This window comes from Siniperca chuatsi, linkage group LG18 (genome assembly GCF_020085105.1).
Source record: "Siniperca chuatsi isolate FFG_IHB_CAS linkage group LG18, ASM2008510v1, whole genome shotgun sequence".
Lineage (NCBI taxonomy): Eukaryota > Metazoa > Chordata > Actinopteri > Centrarchiformes > Sinipercidae > Siniperca > Siniperca chuatsi.
In genome coordinates this window covers 19057988-19072113 of record NC_058059.1, presented here as the reverse complement: position 1 = coordinate 19072113, position 14126 = coordinate 19057988, and the positions used below count along the sequence as shown (strand labels likewise).

The 14126-nt window shown below is 39.5% G+C and overlaps 1 protein-coding gene across 2 annotated transcripts in view; it reads right to left on the bottom strand.

Moving 5' to 3' along the window:
* Window positions 1-5510: 5510 nt before the first annotated feature.
* phf24 (PHD finger protein 24) overlaps window positions 5511-14126 on the bottom strand; it is a 29772-nt gene continuing 21156 nt past the window's right edge. The window contains exons 6-9 of one of the 2 annotated variants that reach the window (XM_044174615.1): window positions 13336-13502; window positions 10382-10426; window positions 8465-8542; window positions 5511-6979 (exon numbers count right to left, since the gene is read on the bottom strand). In XM_044174615.1, the coding sequence (XP_044030550.1) occupies window positions 6883-6979; window positions 8465-8542; window positions 10382-10426; window positions 13336-13502 (387 nt within the window). In that variant the 3' untranslated portion in view covers window positions 5511-6882. The remainder of the gene's footprint in view (window positions 6980-8464; window positions 8543-10381; window positions 10427-13335; window positions 13503-14126) is intronic. The other variant, XM_044174616.1, reaches the window with a different exon arrangement.

Genomic DNA, 14126 nt, shown 5'->3' with positions numbered 1-14126 from the left:
TGATGCAGCAAATCACTAATCGTTATGTCAGGCAGCCCAATCTGATCCTAGGACAGTGCCATATCCTCATACAGCTGCTGTGGTCACAATCGCCCTGAGCTGAGCTGTTGTGCCAGTGCTCCTGTCATTAGATGAAGCCGATATTTTGACTTGTCATAGCAGGAAAACGCAGGTGTAATTAATAACATGAACATGTAATGTGCCAATTTAGGTGCACCAGTAAGCCATACAAGTGAGTCAGCATGCATAATACCAGGGCTCTGTAAGGGACACACCTGATAGAGTGTAGCTATAATCCATGTTATTAGTTACACCTGTGCTGGACCCATGTAAAATGTCTCCTCTTTGTCAGTGTTCTTAATTTGTATCATTTTCCAGTTGTTGTTGTGGATTTATTTAAAGCTGTTACTCATGCAATACACGATGAACATCTGTTCAGCACTGCCTAGCTGCTCTAGCGTGATAGGTTGTACATTTTCGTTCCAGAGTCTTTAGCTCTCTCATCTCATGGACTACAGTTCAGTAACTTCTGTTACAGTATCTTCTGTTAGCAGAGTCATGTTGAGCTGTAGCAAACGCTGAAAAAAGTGTGTAAAGCTACGACACAGATTTAATAGAACTAATGGTGTTCAACCCCACACAGCACTCCAACAGCCTCCAGACACAGGGGCCAGCGGATGCTGGAGGCTTTGGCACATAACGAGGAGCTAAATAAGAAAGTATCCAGCAGAGATGTGTGAACTGAAGGGAGGTTAGATTTCACTGGACCGTTTCAAAACAGAAGAATCTACATTTCACAAGGCCCTTTTATCTAGAATGTCACAACAGACACAGCCCCAGATTCTGGGCATGGTCACAGTTGATTGCAGTACACAGATGTCAGTACACACCGGGTGTTCAATTACAAAGATTGAATTTTTCCCTTCACAGCCTTTATGCCTTGTAATAACCAGCATATATTGTTAGTTCTCAGATGGCTTCTTATCTGGGAGAAAATATTATTGAGAAATGTGAAAACAATTTGGTCACAGTCAAAGACTGTGACACATACACAATTTGTATGTGCATGTTTTTGTTCAGACAGAGTAGAAGAGAGATGTGTGCCATACAGCATTTTAAAAATCCAAGAGCCGGGCATGTTAGACGACTCTCCTGGAACCAGACAGCTGTTATTGGCTCACGTCAGCTTAGGAGACTGAGTGGGCTCCAAGGAAGAAGTTGGCCTTGCTGGTGGAGGTGGGATGTGATGTTTTTGCTTGCATGCGGAGGTGGATTTAAAAATGGATTGGAGAGATGGTATGGCATGTTGTTAGTTTTGATGTGCTGAAACTCAAGTGGCAGTTGTAGAATAAGGACTGAGGTGGGAGTGGGTTAACCCTGATTCTGGATCATTTGATGACTTCAAAAGCCATCTTTTCTTGTGTTTCATCTAATGTGATTAGAGCTCCTACTTTCTTTATTCCTGTCTGTCATTCAGTCTGTCTGTGTGGATATATCTTCACATAAAAGTAATATTTTATTATTATTAGATATTTGAGGAGAATTTCCATCTTTATAAGATAACCTGATGTCATCTCATAGTCTCATTAGAAACCCTGTATTAGGAGACCTGCTGATGAACTCTGTGATGTGACTGATGTGCTGACATTTTACTGTGGCTCCGTCCTGGCACCGCTTCCCAAGAGCCATGACCGCACTGCCACTGTTGTTTACCATTACTCATCCCCGCTGAGTGAAGCCATCACACAACAGCAGCCAGCCGCACCACAGCACCTCAGCCAGCAGCTGGCCCTGATACACTCTCTGTAGGACAGGCCAGATAACCTTTATACTGAGCTCCTCTGGATTACACATGGGGGGCGATGACACACAAACTCACACTTGTTGCCTTGGCACTCTTACAGGCTCACATCTGTGCATGCAACACACTTGTCACACTTGTATTCATGCACTTGTTTCTTTGTGAAACACTGAATGAAGGCTTGCTTTATTAAAGCGCAGAAATTTTAACATTATGGAACAGGATCATCTTCCTATAACCATTTTTGTCAACAAATCCCATGAAAACCAAAAACCAACAATGTTGGATGTTAGTCCATCTCTCCGTGCTTTCTGACTTCCCTACCCTCTAGGTGCCCGTGTTCATGTGAATGAAGGAAGATGTCGGCCAGTGCAACATCGCGGCTCATGGCACAGAGGAATAAGCCATATCAGACTTTGGCTGCACGGACAGTACTTGTTAGTAGGATCAATTCATTGTTGGTTTTCGTCTTTTAATGGGATGTGTTGACTTTAAGAACAACATAGAATATTGTGAAACTTAACCCTCCAGCAGCAAGCCCTGTGGGTAAATCCTGAAAACCTGGCATATACTGTACAGCAGGAATTTCAAAACTTGTCGGTTTATTTTGTCTGCGAGTTTCACACTGCTTGCTTGAAAGCTTAATTAGTCAATTGGCCTTCCATCTTGTCAAGATTTGCTATGGTCTACTAGAAGTGTAAATTAACTGGAACAACTTTGTTGAATTAATGGTTCCATGGACACCGTTCATCAGACTGAGTCATACACACCACTGCAGCTTAATTACACGTCTGTGTAAACCTCTGTTGTACAGAATGTCAGAACGTTCTGCTCTTCTGATGAAATCAATGTCCAAGGTTAAATTTCACTTTTTTTTAAAGAACAAGTCATCTTTAAGCCTTGACACAACATTTGCAAAAGATTGAAATTGGATTGTGCATGGATAGTGCAAAAGGAGAGCAAATGTCACTATCTTTAAACAAAAGAAAATATAGGTGAATGACATAGGTTTTATGTCTTTTACTGCTTTATGTGCTGCTGTTTTCATACCTTAACGATGTGGCCTGTAATCAAACTTTCTACTTTTCAACCCTGTAAAGTGTATTAGGCCTATTTTTTTGAGACACGAGGACTTGATCATAAGCTGAATATCCCAAATGATTGCTGCATCATAGGGCTTAAAACAAACTTTCTCATTAGCCCAGTAATTTGTGAGGTCATGTGGGTGGGACAACCTTGGACCAATTCAGAGCTCAAGTTTCACATTTGGCTCAGCATTTAATGTAGCAATTAGCCCGGTCAAGAACATCATCATTGAATCTGTTATGAAACAATTACATAACATCCTCATCTAAACTATTTCTCTCCCACTCACGCTCTTTCATTCTTTGTGTCCTTTTATCTCTATTTCCTGTTTTGTCTCTGTGTGTCTTTCTCTTTCTCTCTCTTTCGACTGTCTGCGTCTTTCTCTCTCCCAGTCTTACTGTTTGACCTTCAGGTTAACATTTGGGGAAATGCTACTGCTGGACTCTGTTCTCTTCTTTGTTTTATTGACAGATAAAAAGAATAACACACGCTCCAGGGCAGCAGAGGCTTTATAGCTGCACTGTCTGACTACTACTACTACTAGTATTTTTTTCCTTCTCGATTTTGACCAATTTTACTTTTTAAAGTTTGACAAGCCTTCGAGGCAAAGCACTTTTCAAACCCCTTAGTGAGAAGGTGACCTCTTGGCGGTATGAGAGACAATTCTTTCCATTGCATTCCATTCCATTAATTATAGGCAGGTGAAAGATCCAGGGGCCATGATACTGTGAGAGCCAGGTTTGTGTCCTCCTGATTTGCGCCTGAGCAGACACTCAGCTCCTATCTGCTGCACAATTGCCACCTTTGACTGTCCCTGTCCTACGACCCATCTTGACATTCATACTATATGTTTGAGATTATATGGGTATGGTCTTCTGTGTTAGACCTTTGCCCTCTGTGGAATTTATAATCTGTGCAATCACACTCGATGAAGCAACAGTTCTATCATGTCATGTTTTCTGCTTCAGCCACTTGGAATAGGGCAATCAAAGTGAGGGAGCTGATAACTGACTGAATATAATTAAGTGGAAATTCAATGCTACTTTATTGGCACTGTAATTGACTGTTTGTTAATCCCCACCCTCCAGAGTTACGGTTGCTACGCCTGTCAAGCTTTTCAGTCTAGCATGGCACATATGCAGTTTACAGTCATAAAGGTGGCAGATTTACCACTCGGAATAACACATTCTTTCTTTTATTTAAAATAATTTGTCTTCGATTTCACACTGAAGTAAACAAAAGCAGGCTTCTCATTCCTCACCAATGACAGAGGATTTGCCAAGTGAAATAAGGCCTGATGCTAGCAGATTTTAGCTTAACCTAGTGCTAACCCTCAAACTCCGTGAGTTGGTTGAGAACGCTGTCTCTAACTGACTTTTTAATGTTTCCAGCTGATTTGTTTTAAAACAAGAACCCGGGCAAAGAGTCCTAAATATGCACATGATGGCTACATACATGATATAATGCTAAAAGACTGAGGCTAAAGCTACAAGTCACAGGCAAAAGCATCAGCATCCTCATCAGCTGACGATTTATGTTGAAGACACTGAAATAAACGAAGAGCATTGTTTGTGTATTGCAGGGTAGAGCTTTATTATATTTAGTTTTATAGCACAGTATAAAAATATAATTAAAATGTTATTTGCTATAACATAACCCTTGAATGATTTGGATGCTCACAAGCAACACAGTGGTTTGATTTATGATGTAATCTTTGTATTTTCAAACAGTACGCTTTGCTTTCATAAGAGAAAAGGATTTGAAGATGAATAACTGAATGGGTTTGTCAAACGTAATGCTACCTAACGCAATTGGCTGGAGTTGCTGGAGCATAAACTTCCTGAAACCAAATAAGGAACAGGACAGAGCTGCTATCATTACTCTAAACCCTGCAGATCTTAGCTGTCAAGGGTGTACATTCCAGTCCTGAACAGGTGTTTTTCTGATGCAACCTGTAACCCCACAAAATAACATACTCAGCTAATGACACGCCCCTTACTTTTGAAAAAAAAATGCCTGGTTCCTACTGTAGGTAGTAAGCTTGTTAGCTGGTCATGCTAACATTTGCAGTTTACATTAAAATAGATAAACACAATTTAACCCATACCTTACACGTGTGCGCTTGTGTTTTTGGTTTGGAAAGGTAAACAAAATACAATAAAATAAAGGCACCACCCTCCAAACTCATTATATAAAGTATCACTCTTACTTGTTGCCCATACACACTTGACAAGCTTGACAGGCCTGCTGTGCCAAGTTACAGTTGCTATGCTATGATTGGACAATTGCTGCTCATAAATTCATTATTGTTTATCAAGTTTCAGTGTAAACACATAATGATAACATGATCATGATTATGTTGTCCAAATGAATGATTCCATACAAACTGTAATTAGCCACTGAACTGAACATCAATTTGACTATTGCATATGTCATTTGTATGCATACATTACATTATATGCATACATTTCCGTATTCTGACATGTTTTGTTATGGGAAAAATATTCTTATTAATATTATGGTATTGATTTCAACCTGCATCGTCTAACCCTATGGTAAATGATTTTTGTTTAGTTTTTTGTTGGCATTGATGTAAAAAAAAAAAAAGAGAAATGACACAAGATGAAGAGTAAATGCCATGCATTTATTTCAGCGCAGTGACATATCCCTCAGACAATCAAAATTCATGTCTTAACATACTTTATTCATTAAGAGGACCTTGCATTGACCTGGCATAAACATTACATGAAGTTCTACTTGTTCCAGTGATACTATAGGCAGTTTCATGTGCATTTAAATTGTTGTATAACATTATAGAATCCCCACCACATTTTCCAAAGCAATTTTTAAACAGTGCTTCTGCATATTAACAAAGGACAAATGTTTGCAGCACATCTCTCATTATCTTTCAGTATTTCATTACAGTGATTATGTCACACAGTAGTCCATCTACAGCTCATTCCCACAGTGCAAATAATGACACTAACAGGAGGGCAGATGTTTCCACCTTGTCAAAGTGCAGCTCTGAGCACAACAGGAACAAAATGTACTACAGTATATGGCAGTATATACACATCACTTACTGGATTAGCTTTTGTTAACGTTCACTTCACATCCTTTTTCACAGTTAGTACTTCAGAAGAACATAGATTCTTGGATGAGAAAGGGGAAAACAGAGGATATATCAGAGGATACAGGAATAAATACAGCATTACTAATGCATAATGATAATTTATACTGGTATGAATAGCAGTTCTCATATAATATTATGTACGCGGATAGTTTTCATTCCTGTTTGGTATATGTTCTGATAATGGCAGATGCAGGGTTAATCTTCTCCCCTAAGCCCATCCACTTATCAAACAGTATCCAATAATGAATTTGCATGTGTGTTTGTGTAGTGTGATTAACAATTTTAATGGGGAATAACACAATCCCATTACAGTAGCATGGAACTATTATTAGGACATGATGAGACCCAAAGGAATGAATACTTCATGTCACACTAACGTGCCCACATGGAGAGGTGTGTTATGTAGCTGGAGGGCTGTAGAGTGTAGTATTTGTCATTTAATAAAGTGTGTGAGCATCCAAGGAGCTTGTCTGATTGTGTGCATGATCTCTACACTCAAAGGTTTCAGAAAGATCACTGACTAGTTGTGAGTGGGTGGTTGTCTTCCTCGTCCTATCTCTCACATTTGTTGGAAGCCGTCAAGTTTTGGAGTTGGGATCTGTGACAGCTGCTGTCACTTGCGTCGTCGGTGTGTCAGTCAGCGTGTGTGTTGTCAGTGTTGTGGGGTTGAGGAGACGCAGAGGAGGAGAGATTCTGTCGATGGCTTGATCTGCTGTCTCTCGGTGCTTCATCCAGTTCGCTCAGTTGCCTTCCTCATGTCATCGTGCCGTTAGGTCTATCTTCCTCCGCTCATCTGTAGACTATAGGGCACACCTTCTATCTCTCGCCCTCTCTCTGCTGGGGTGCAGTGGAGGATCCTTGATTATAGAGGCAGACGGATGTGCATGGCAGAACTATTGGGCCGCGCAGCCAAAATATAGATGGCACTCTCCTTTAAAAAGTCTGCCCAGGTCACTGGCCTGTTGAATAAAGAGAGGGGTTTTATTTATTAGTCAAAAATCCCTGTTTGCAATAATTTCTTTTCAATATATGACTAAAATTAGGGGTTGAAAACTGTTAAGGTAAAGGTCATGAAACACTAAAGACAAGAAAGAGAGGACAAGAGTGAAAAGGCTATTGTTTGTTTGACTATAGTTTCTATATTGTTTTACAGTCAACAAATATCATGAAAAGACCAAAACCAACAATGAATTGAATCTACTAACAATTATTGCCTCTGTAGCCAAAGTGACAGGTTCCTTCATTACAATGAGCCTGGGCACTGTAGTTTATTTTGAGTCAATCCTACATACACCATCCTGGTGCCACAAATACTTACTATAGTGTGTCAAATGTGTATTTATCCGCAGCTGAAAATAGTCCCCAACAAATGCATTGTTTCCTCATGTTTTAGTAATATTTGCTAAAAACTACAGTGCCCAGCTGTTTTAAGAAATTGTGTAGGCTTTTTAAGAAATTAAAGTCTCTTTTAAAGAATAATGTCTTCATTGGAACAAATGGGTCATTCCACACAGTATGGAAGTTAGAAAGTACTGATAGATGAACACATTGTTGGTTTTGGTCTTTTCATGGAATTTTTGACAATCAGAAATATATAGAATAACACTAGTCATTTCCTGACCACACTGAAGAATTGAATTCTGATCTTTATTTTGGGGTCATAAGTGTCTCGCTCATTATAACCACACATGTGCAGGCATTATCCCAAACAGCATACACCACTTTACAAAATAATACAATAACCATGCAGTGCAAATTATTTGGTAATATCATTATAGTTAGTATCTGGCCTCTGTTCTGCTGTGATCTGCCTCATGCTGCTTTGAAAATTCAGTTATAAAAACTGTTTGTCAGACCTCTGTCGAAGCATGTTCTGCTAATTAGTATTCAGCTCAATAAGACTCTCTTGTGTAGCTCTCTTTGTAATTGTGGTTCCCTGTAGTCGCTGCTACATTAGCTGAAATTATTGCACAATTTTGTAATGTGGCATGAAGAAAAATCTCAAAAGTCATGATATGTCAAAGAAGATTTGTCTCCATTATCTGGTGACAGAAAGTGAGTTCTCGGTCATTTGCTGGGGCAGCGAAGCTGGAAGCAGGAAGGTCGCCGCCATCCACTCTGCAGTCTTCTAGGTTGCATTGTCTCACTCAAAATTAATCCCACTGTTGCTGCCCATGAAATACTTACTGTCTTTGCACAGCGGGTAACACTGCAGGGTGGGAAAAGTCTAGGCTTATTCTAACAGGGTGGACACGTTCATGTAAATTTCACTGCTGAGGCGAGTCTGCAGGCCTGTAAAGCCTGTTAGAGGTAAGAGCTTGTGAGAAAAGAGCTTCACCAAATTGGTATTTACTGCAAGGATGTGATATTTTAAAGCGTTTCTAATAAGTATGTCCCCCAACTCTCACACACACAGTCACGCACTAAAATATAAGTGGACAAACCTGCTTTCATCAGTCTTGCTCCTCTCGCTCCCAGAGCTGGCTGGACTGCTCTCACATATGGGGCCAACATGACTTATACTGTACCAGAGGACAAAGAATAAAAAACAGACAGGAAAGAACTAGTTAGACAGTAGACTACAACAATGAAAGGATTAAACCTTTTCCAAAAAAGGGAAAAACAAGTGAATTTATAAAAAAGGAAAATGCACCCTAAATTATTTCACCATTCCATTGGCCCAAGGTGATTAAACTGGGTTATAATGATATTTTCTAACCCGAACCTGTAATTCCTACATTCAAATAAAACTAATTTGGATGGAATAGACAAGGTAGACAAGCCGCCATCACTGCGGTGGCACCTCACTTGTAAACCCACACAACCCAATTAATCTTATTCTTCATAATCTGTTTCTGTCATTACCAGTGTCACACTAGTGTTTTAAAACACAGACTACCTTCATCTGTCGGAGGAGACGACTGCCAACCATGATTAACCCAAACATCTCTGCATCATCTTTCACTGTCAGTGTAAATGTGTTAACTTCCTTTCTGCCACTGCAGTAATGCAGCAGCACTTGAGAGCGCAACATATAAATCAGCCACCGGAAGTTATAACCGAAGTTATAACTGAAACTCATCACACAATCATTTTAATCATCAGTTAACCTTTTGATTATTTTTTATGCATAATTGATCTATAAAGTTTATAAGATGTGAAAAATTATAGTTTGTCAGATGTCATGAGGTGACATCTTCAAATGACTTGTTTTGTCCACCAACAGTCTAAAACTCAAGGACAATCATCTCACTATGTCATAAAACAGAGAAAAGCGTTGTTTGATTGATTAATTGATGATCAAATTGTTTTGGTGGTAAATCTGTCAATCAACTAATCATTTCAGCACTATTCTCTGTGATGTAGGAAGAATTGTACTGACTTTACAGTCCAACATCAGTGCACAATGTCAATTCTGACAAAACAAAAATCTTTACTCAAAGTCAGCTTACTAGATTTTCTGGAGCTTTCAAACACATCTCACGGTCTTCCTCAGCAGACAGTGTTTGTTCAATTTGAGATAATAGAAAGCTAGCGAGTGGACCTTGAGTTAAGATTTTTTGTTGAGACTACTGTTTCTGAAGTCAACAAAGAACTTTCACACCCAATGTAAATCGTTTATTGGCTGGATTTTCTTTTTGATGCCAAATCAAATACAAATATGGAGCATGACAATGTCACATTTACATTTCACTAGAAACCCAAATTATTGTCTTTCACACCTACACAAGTCATGAGTTTTTGATCTTTCAGAGTCAGATAGAAGCTCTTCTGATTAACTTTCTGACTGATGGCTCCTTGAAAAACTCCTTTTCACTCTCACACTGTAGCTCGGTAATATCTATAATCCAGCGTTCAAACTGAGCCGAGTTTTCTGAATCATTTGATACTTGCTTTTTAATGAGCATGAATGCTGTTGCCTTTTAGTGTTATGTGTGAACTTGATATGCACAGTGTGCACTCACACCCTTTTGGTCTACAGTGTCCTTCTTCATTGATAAGTGAGGATTTTAAAGTGAAGCTCCCCTAAAGAGAACAAAAGGCTTTCTTTTGATCCCTTTAATTAGAGGCCAGCCTGGATCTTATCCATGCCTCAGTATAACAAGACCTAATCACGTGAAGGGCTCACATTCTGCTCATTAAACTTCATTCAAGGATGCATGCGTCTTTAATTGCTGTATGTTCGAAAAAAGTTCCAGTTTGGAGTTAAGAGGGTTCTCTCTTTTTGTAGAGCGAGGGTTAAAATACGAACAAAATCTAAATCGTGGGGTTGTCTGAGGAATACTTGAGGATTGCAGAGTGCTCGAGGGTGGTGAAGTGAGGAAAAGGAGACAAGCCATGCAGTGCTGAGTCACACTCACCCACAATTCATAGGAGAGCAGAGTCCCATGAGTCTGTGGGGAATGCTGCATGTTGAATAGGTGAGAAGGATGGAATGGTACAGCACAGGAGATTTGACAGCACAAGAGGTTATAAGCAGTAACAAACACATGCACACGTATACATACATACCCATACAATACACACACCCCAGTGGTGGAAAGTGCATTTATTCCAGTACAAATCTGAGGTACTTGCGTTTTCCATTTAATGCTACGTCATACTTGTACTCCACTGCAAAACTTACAGTATTTAAGTGAAAACCTCAACACTCAAATGCTGCTTACATATTGCATGCATCAGTAATAATAGTATTATAACACTCTCAAAGGGGTCCTTCTGCATAATGAGTACTTTTACTTAAAGGTCCAGCGTGTAACATTTAGAAGGAGCTATTGGCAGAAATGGAATATAATACTTTTAAGTATGTTTTCATCAGTGTATAATCACCTGAAAATAACAATCTTTGTGTTTGCATTACCTTAGAATAAGCCTTTTATATCTACAGAGGGAGCGGGCCCCCTTCCACGGAGTTCCCCATGTTGCACCACCATGTTTTTACAGTAGCCCAGAACGGACAAACCAAACACTGGCTCTAGGTAGGGCCTTTTGCGTTTTTCGGGGGTTTCACGACCACCATAGTTTCTCCTGTACGCTTGGAAGGGGAGGGTGAGGCGAGCAGTATTTAAATGGTTACAATCTGCAATTTCACCGCTAGATGCCACTAAATCCTACATACTGGACCTTTAATGCTTTAATGACTTTCACTTGTAAAGGAGTACCTCTACATTGTGGTATTGCTACTTTTACACGAGTAGAGGATCTGAATACTTTTTCAACCACTGACACACACACACAAAGTCACACAAACACACAGTGAGTACAAACAAATGTAACCTCATCAGAGTCAATCAGAGCTTATTTTCCATTCATTATTACTCTGATGTGGTCTGTCTGTGAGTATAAAACCGATAAAGGAGCAGTGATTTTTTTTTTTTTTTTAAATATCCCATGTATGGTGTAATATTGAGTATGATTCCTTACTGCATTTTTTGCCATAAATAATATTAACCATCAAGTATACTACAGGGGATGGACACCATAAAAACAACAGATGTTCAATGTAATCCAGTATAATAATTATCTAGTAATGACTGCTTTCTTGAAGCCCGTGATGGTCTCTGACTGTCAGAGAAGTATTGATTCAACTCTACTCTCTCCTTTGATCCATCAACAAAAAGATTCACAAAGGTGGTATTTGTTCCATTTGTTGCATATGTTGTTGTTATTGTGTCCATACCCTGTGGCCATTTCAGGCGCCGAACCTTGAATGATCTCAGCCAAACAAAGCGCAAACAGCTTGGTTAGTCTGCCTCAAGAGTCTTCAAAAAACACAGTTCAAGTGAGTTCCAAGCAAAAGCAACCAGCGCCATCACTCTAAGACGTTACAATGTATTAATAGCAGGACTTCTGACATACTCAGCATCAAACTGGCGTGGAAGTGCCTGCTAACAACATGAGCAGCAGCACAGAATCACAAAAATCACATTATTGAATGGAACACATTACTTTAGTGGCATTAATATGAGAGGAGTTACGGGCTACATTTACTTTTTAATTTGTACTTGTTTTGACATGATTTATATAGACATGATTTAAATATGTTTGACTTGAGAGAAGCAGAAACACTTTATCTGAGAAACATTTCATTGCTCATCACAAGTCCCTTTGCTATTTCTTTATTAGTGTTGCACTGGTGGGAGCATTTATTGCATTCTGCACTGGCCAATGTGCCAGCGATGTGTTTCAGCTGAAAGCTCCTCCGCAGCAAGACAGAGAAACAACATTGTTATGCCTGTCTTGTCTTGTTACAGTGCACATTGGCTAGTCATACATTTTCAGTGTCATCGTAATGAGAGGGAGGTAAACGAAAAGTGCAACTCAATGTGGAGATGACGACCAGATCCCCAAAAGGCTCCAAAAAGTGGTGGGAAATTTTGGTCAAAGCAGATACCTGAAGGGTCATAGCTGTCGTTTTTGATTTAGCACACTAGCCAGAGGACGTGTTAAATGATAAATACTAACACCAGTGCACAAACTGCGGACAACAGAGGACAACTCTGAACTTTCTGTAAGTTCGTGTCATGTATAATCTGTGCTGAAAGTATAATTCTGGGAGCTTTTTGGGGTATTTATTTTTGCTTACTTATTTGATTTATGAATATTATCTTACCTTGCATTATCTTGGAAGCAAAGCGTGATGTTATGCAAATTATGTAATCAACAAATGGTGCAGTGGTACAGGTTTGCCTGTGTTAACTTCAATTTTCCTCCTCCGTCTCTGAAGCTAACATGAGCTTTGCTGTTTCGCATACAAATAACATTTGTTGACAGCAACTTTAACAGCTGTAGCAATTGAGCCCTGCAACATTGTGAGGTTTTGAGTTCCCTTATAATAACTAATTCATGTAGATTCATCATGTAGAAATTCCAAAAGCTACTGTACAGTATGGGTGCCTCATTGATACACACATTACCCTCTTCATCAGAGGTCAATACAATTAGTTAATTAGTTCAGGTTGTGATTTAAGGCCTTTCTCCTCAAAGGGAATTTGCCAGGGTAGATTAACAAGATAAATTGCATGTTGATGCATTTCATTGATACATGCCATCTTAGCAATACGATAATGAAACTTTAGACCTGCAGTAATTTTTTAGCCAGTTTTTTTTCCCTCTGCCAGCTACAGTTTGCATACAGATGAGAACATGATTCCCCAAACCCCTGCCAGACATGGACATATATAGGCATGCGCCTTTTATCTATTTACTTTTGTTTTCTCAAAGTATTCAAACTAATGTTCTTGGTTTGAATTTTAGTATGTACTGTTGGGCATAGAACTGACTGGATTTACTGACTCTCCTTTGGTGTGCTCACCTCACATTGCAAGACTGCGAGTCTTTGTTGAGCTTGTGGAACCAGGACTGCTGGGCCTGGCGGCATTCTGCTCTCGTGATCATGCCGTCTTTATCCAGACCCAGACCCAGGAACACTGACCGTGCGTTGTCTCTCTCCTTGGCAGTCAACATACGCACCAGTGAGTTCTAGGAAAAATAAAATCCAAACAGTGTTTGAGATGAGGTGGCTTGGATCTGCTCCTTTAAATCGCTCATAGTAATTCCATTCCCTTTTCATGCTTTTGATTGCTGTAATTTAGGGGCCTGGAAAAGGTATTTTTAGGGCCGATTTCTTTGGCCTTAATCATTCTCAATCACATTAGCACTGTCTGACATAATCTGCTAGCAGTGCATTACCCCATGCTACCCCAGAGTCACACACAGTCCACAAATAGCAAATTTAATCTCCCAAGCCAAAAACACAGCACAATATTTAAACAGTTGTGTGGTGATCAAGTGACAATAAAAATGAGTAGTTCAGGCAGGTGTATGCAAGCCAAAATGTTTGTGGCATTTGTCCCTGAGCCCTTCTATCAAGCTAACCTCAACATTATTTATTCTTTGACCCGTGTTCCTGCATTATCTACAAGGCTGATTAGAGAGTATTTTTGGCTGACCAGAGGAAAGTATGTCTTTGCCACAGCAACATCAAGCAAGTTTAAGTAAGATATCTTCTCTTTTTCAGTAACACAATACATATTATGTGAGCTATATATCACTGCAATTGCTGATCTCTGCCACAGTAAATGAAAGAATGTAAACACCATTACT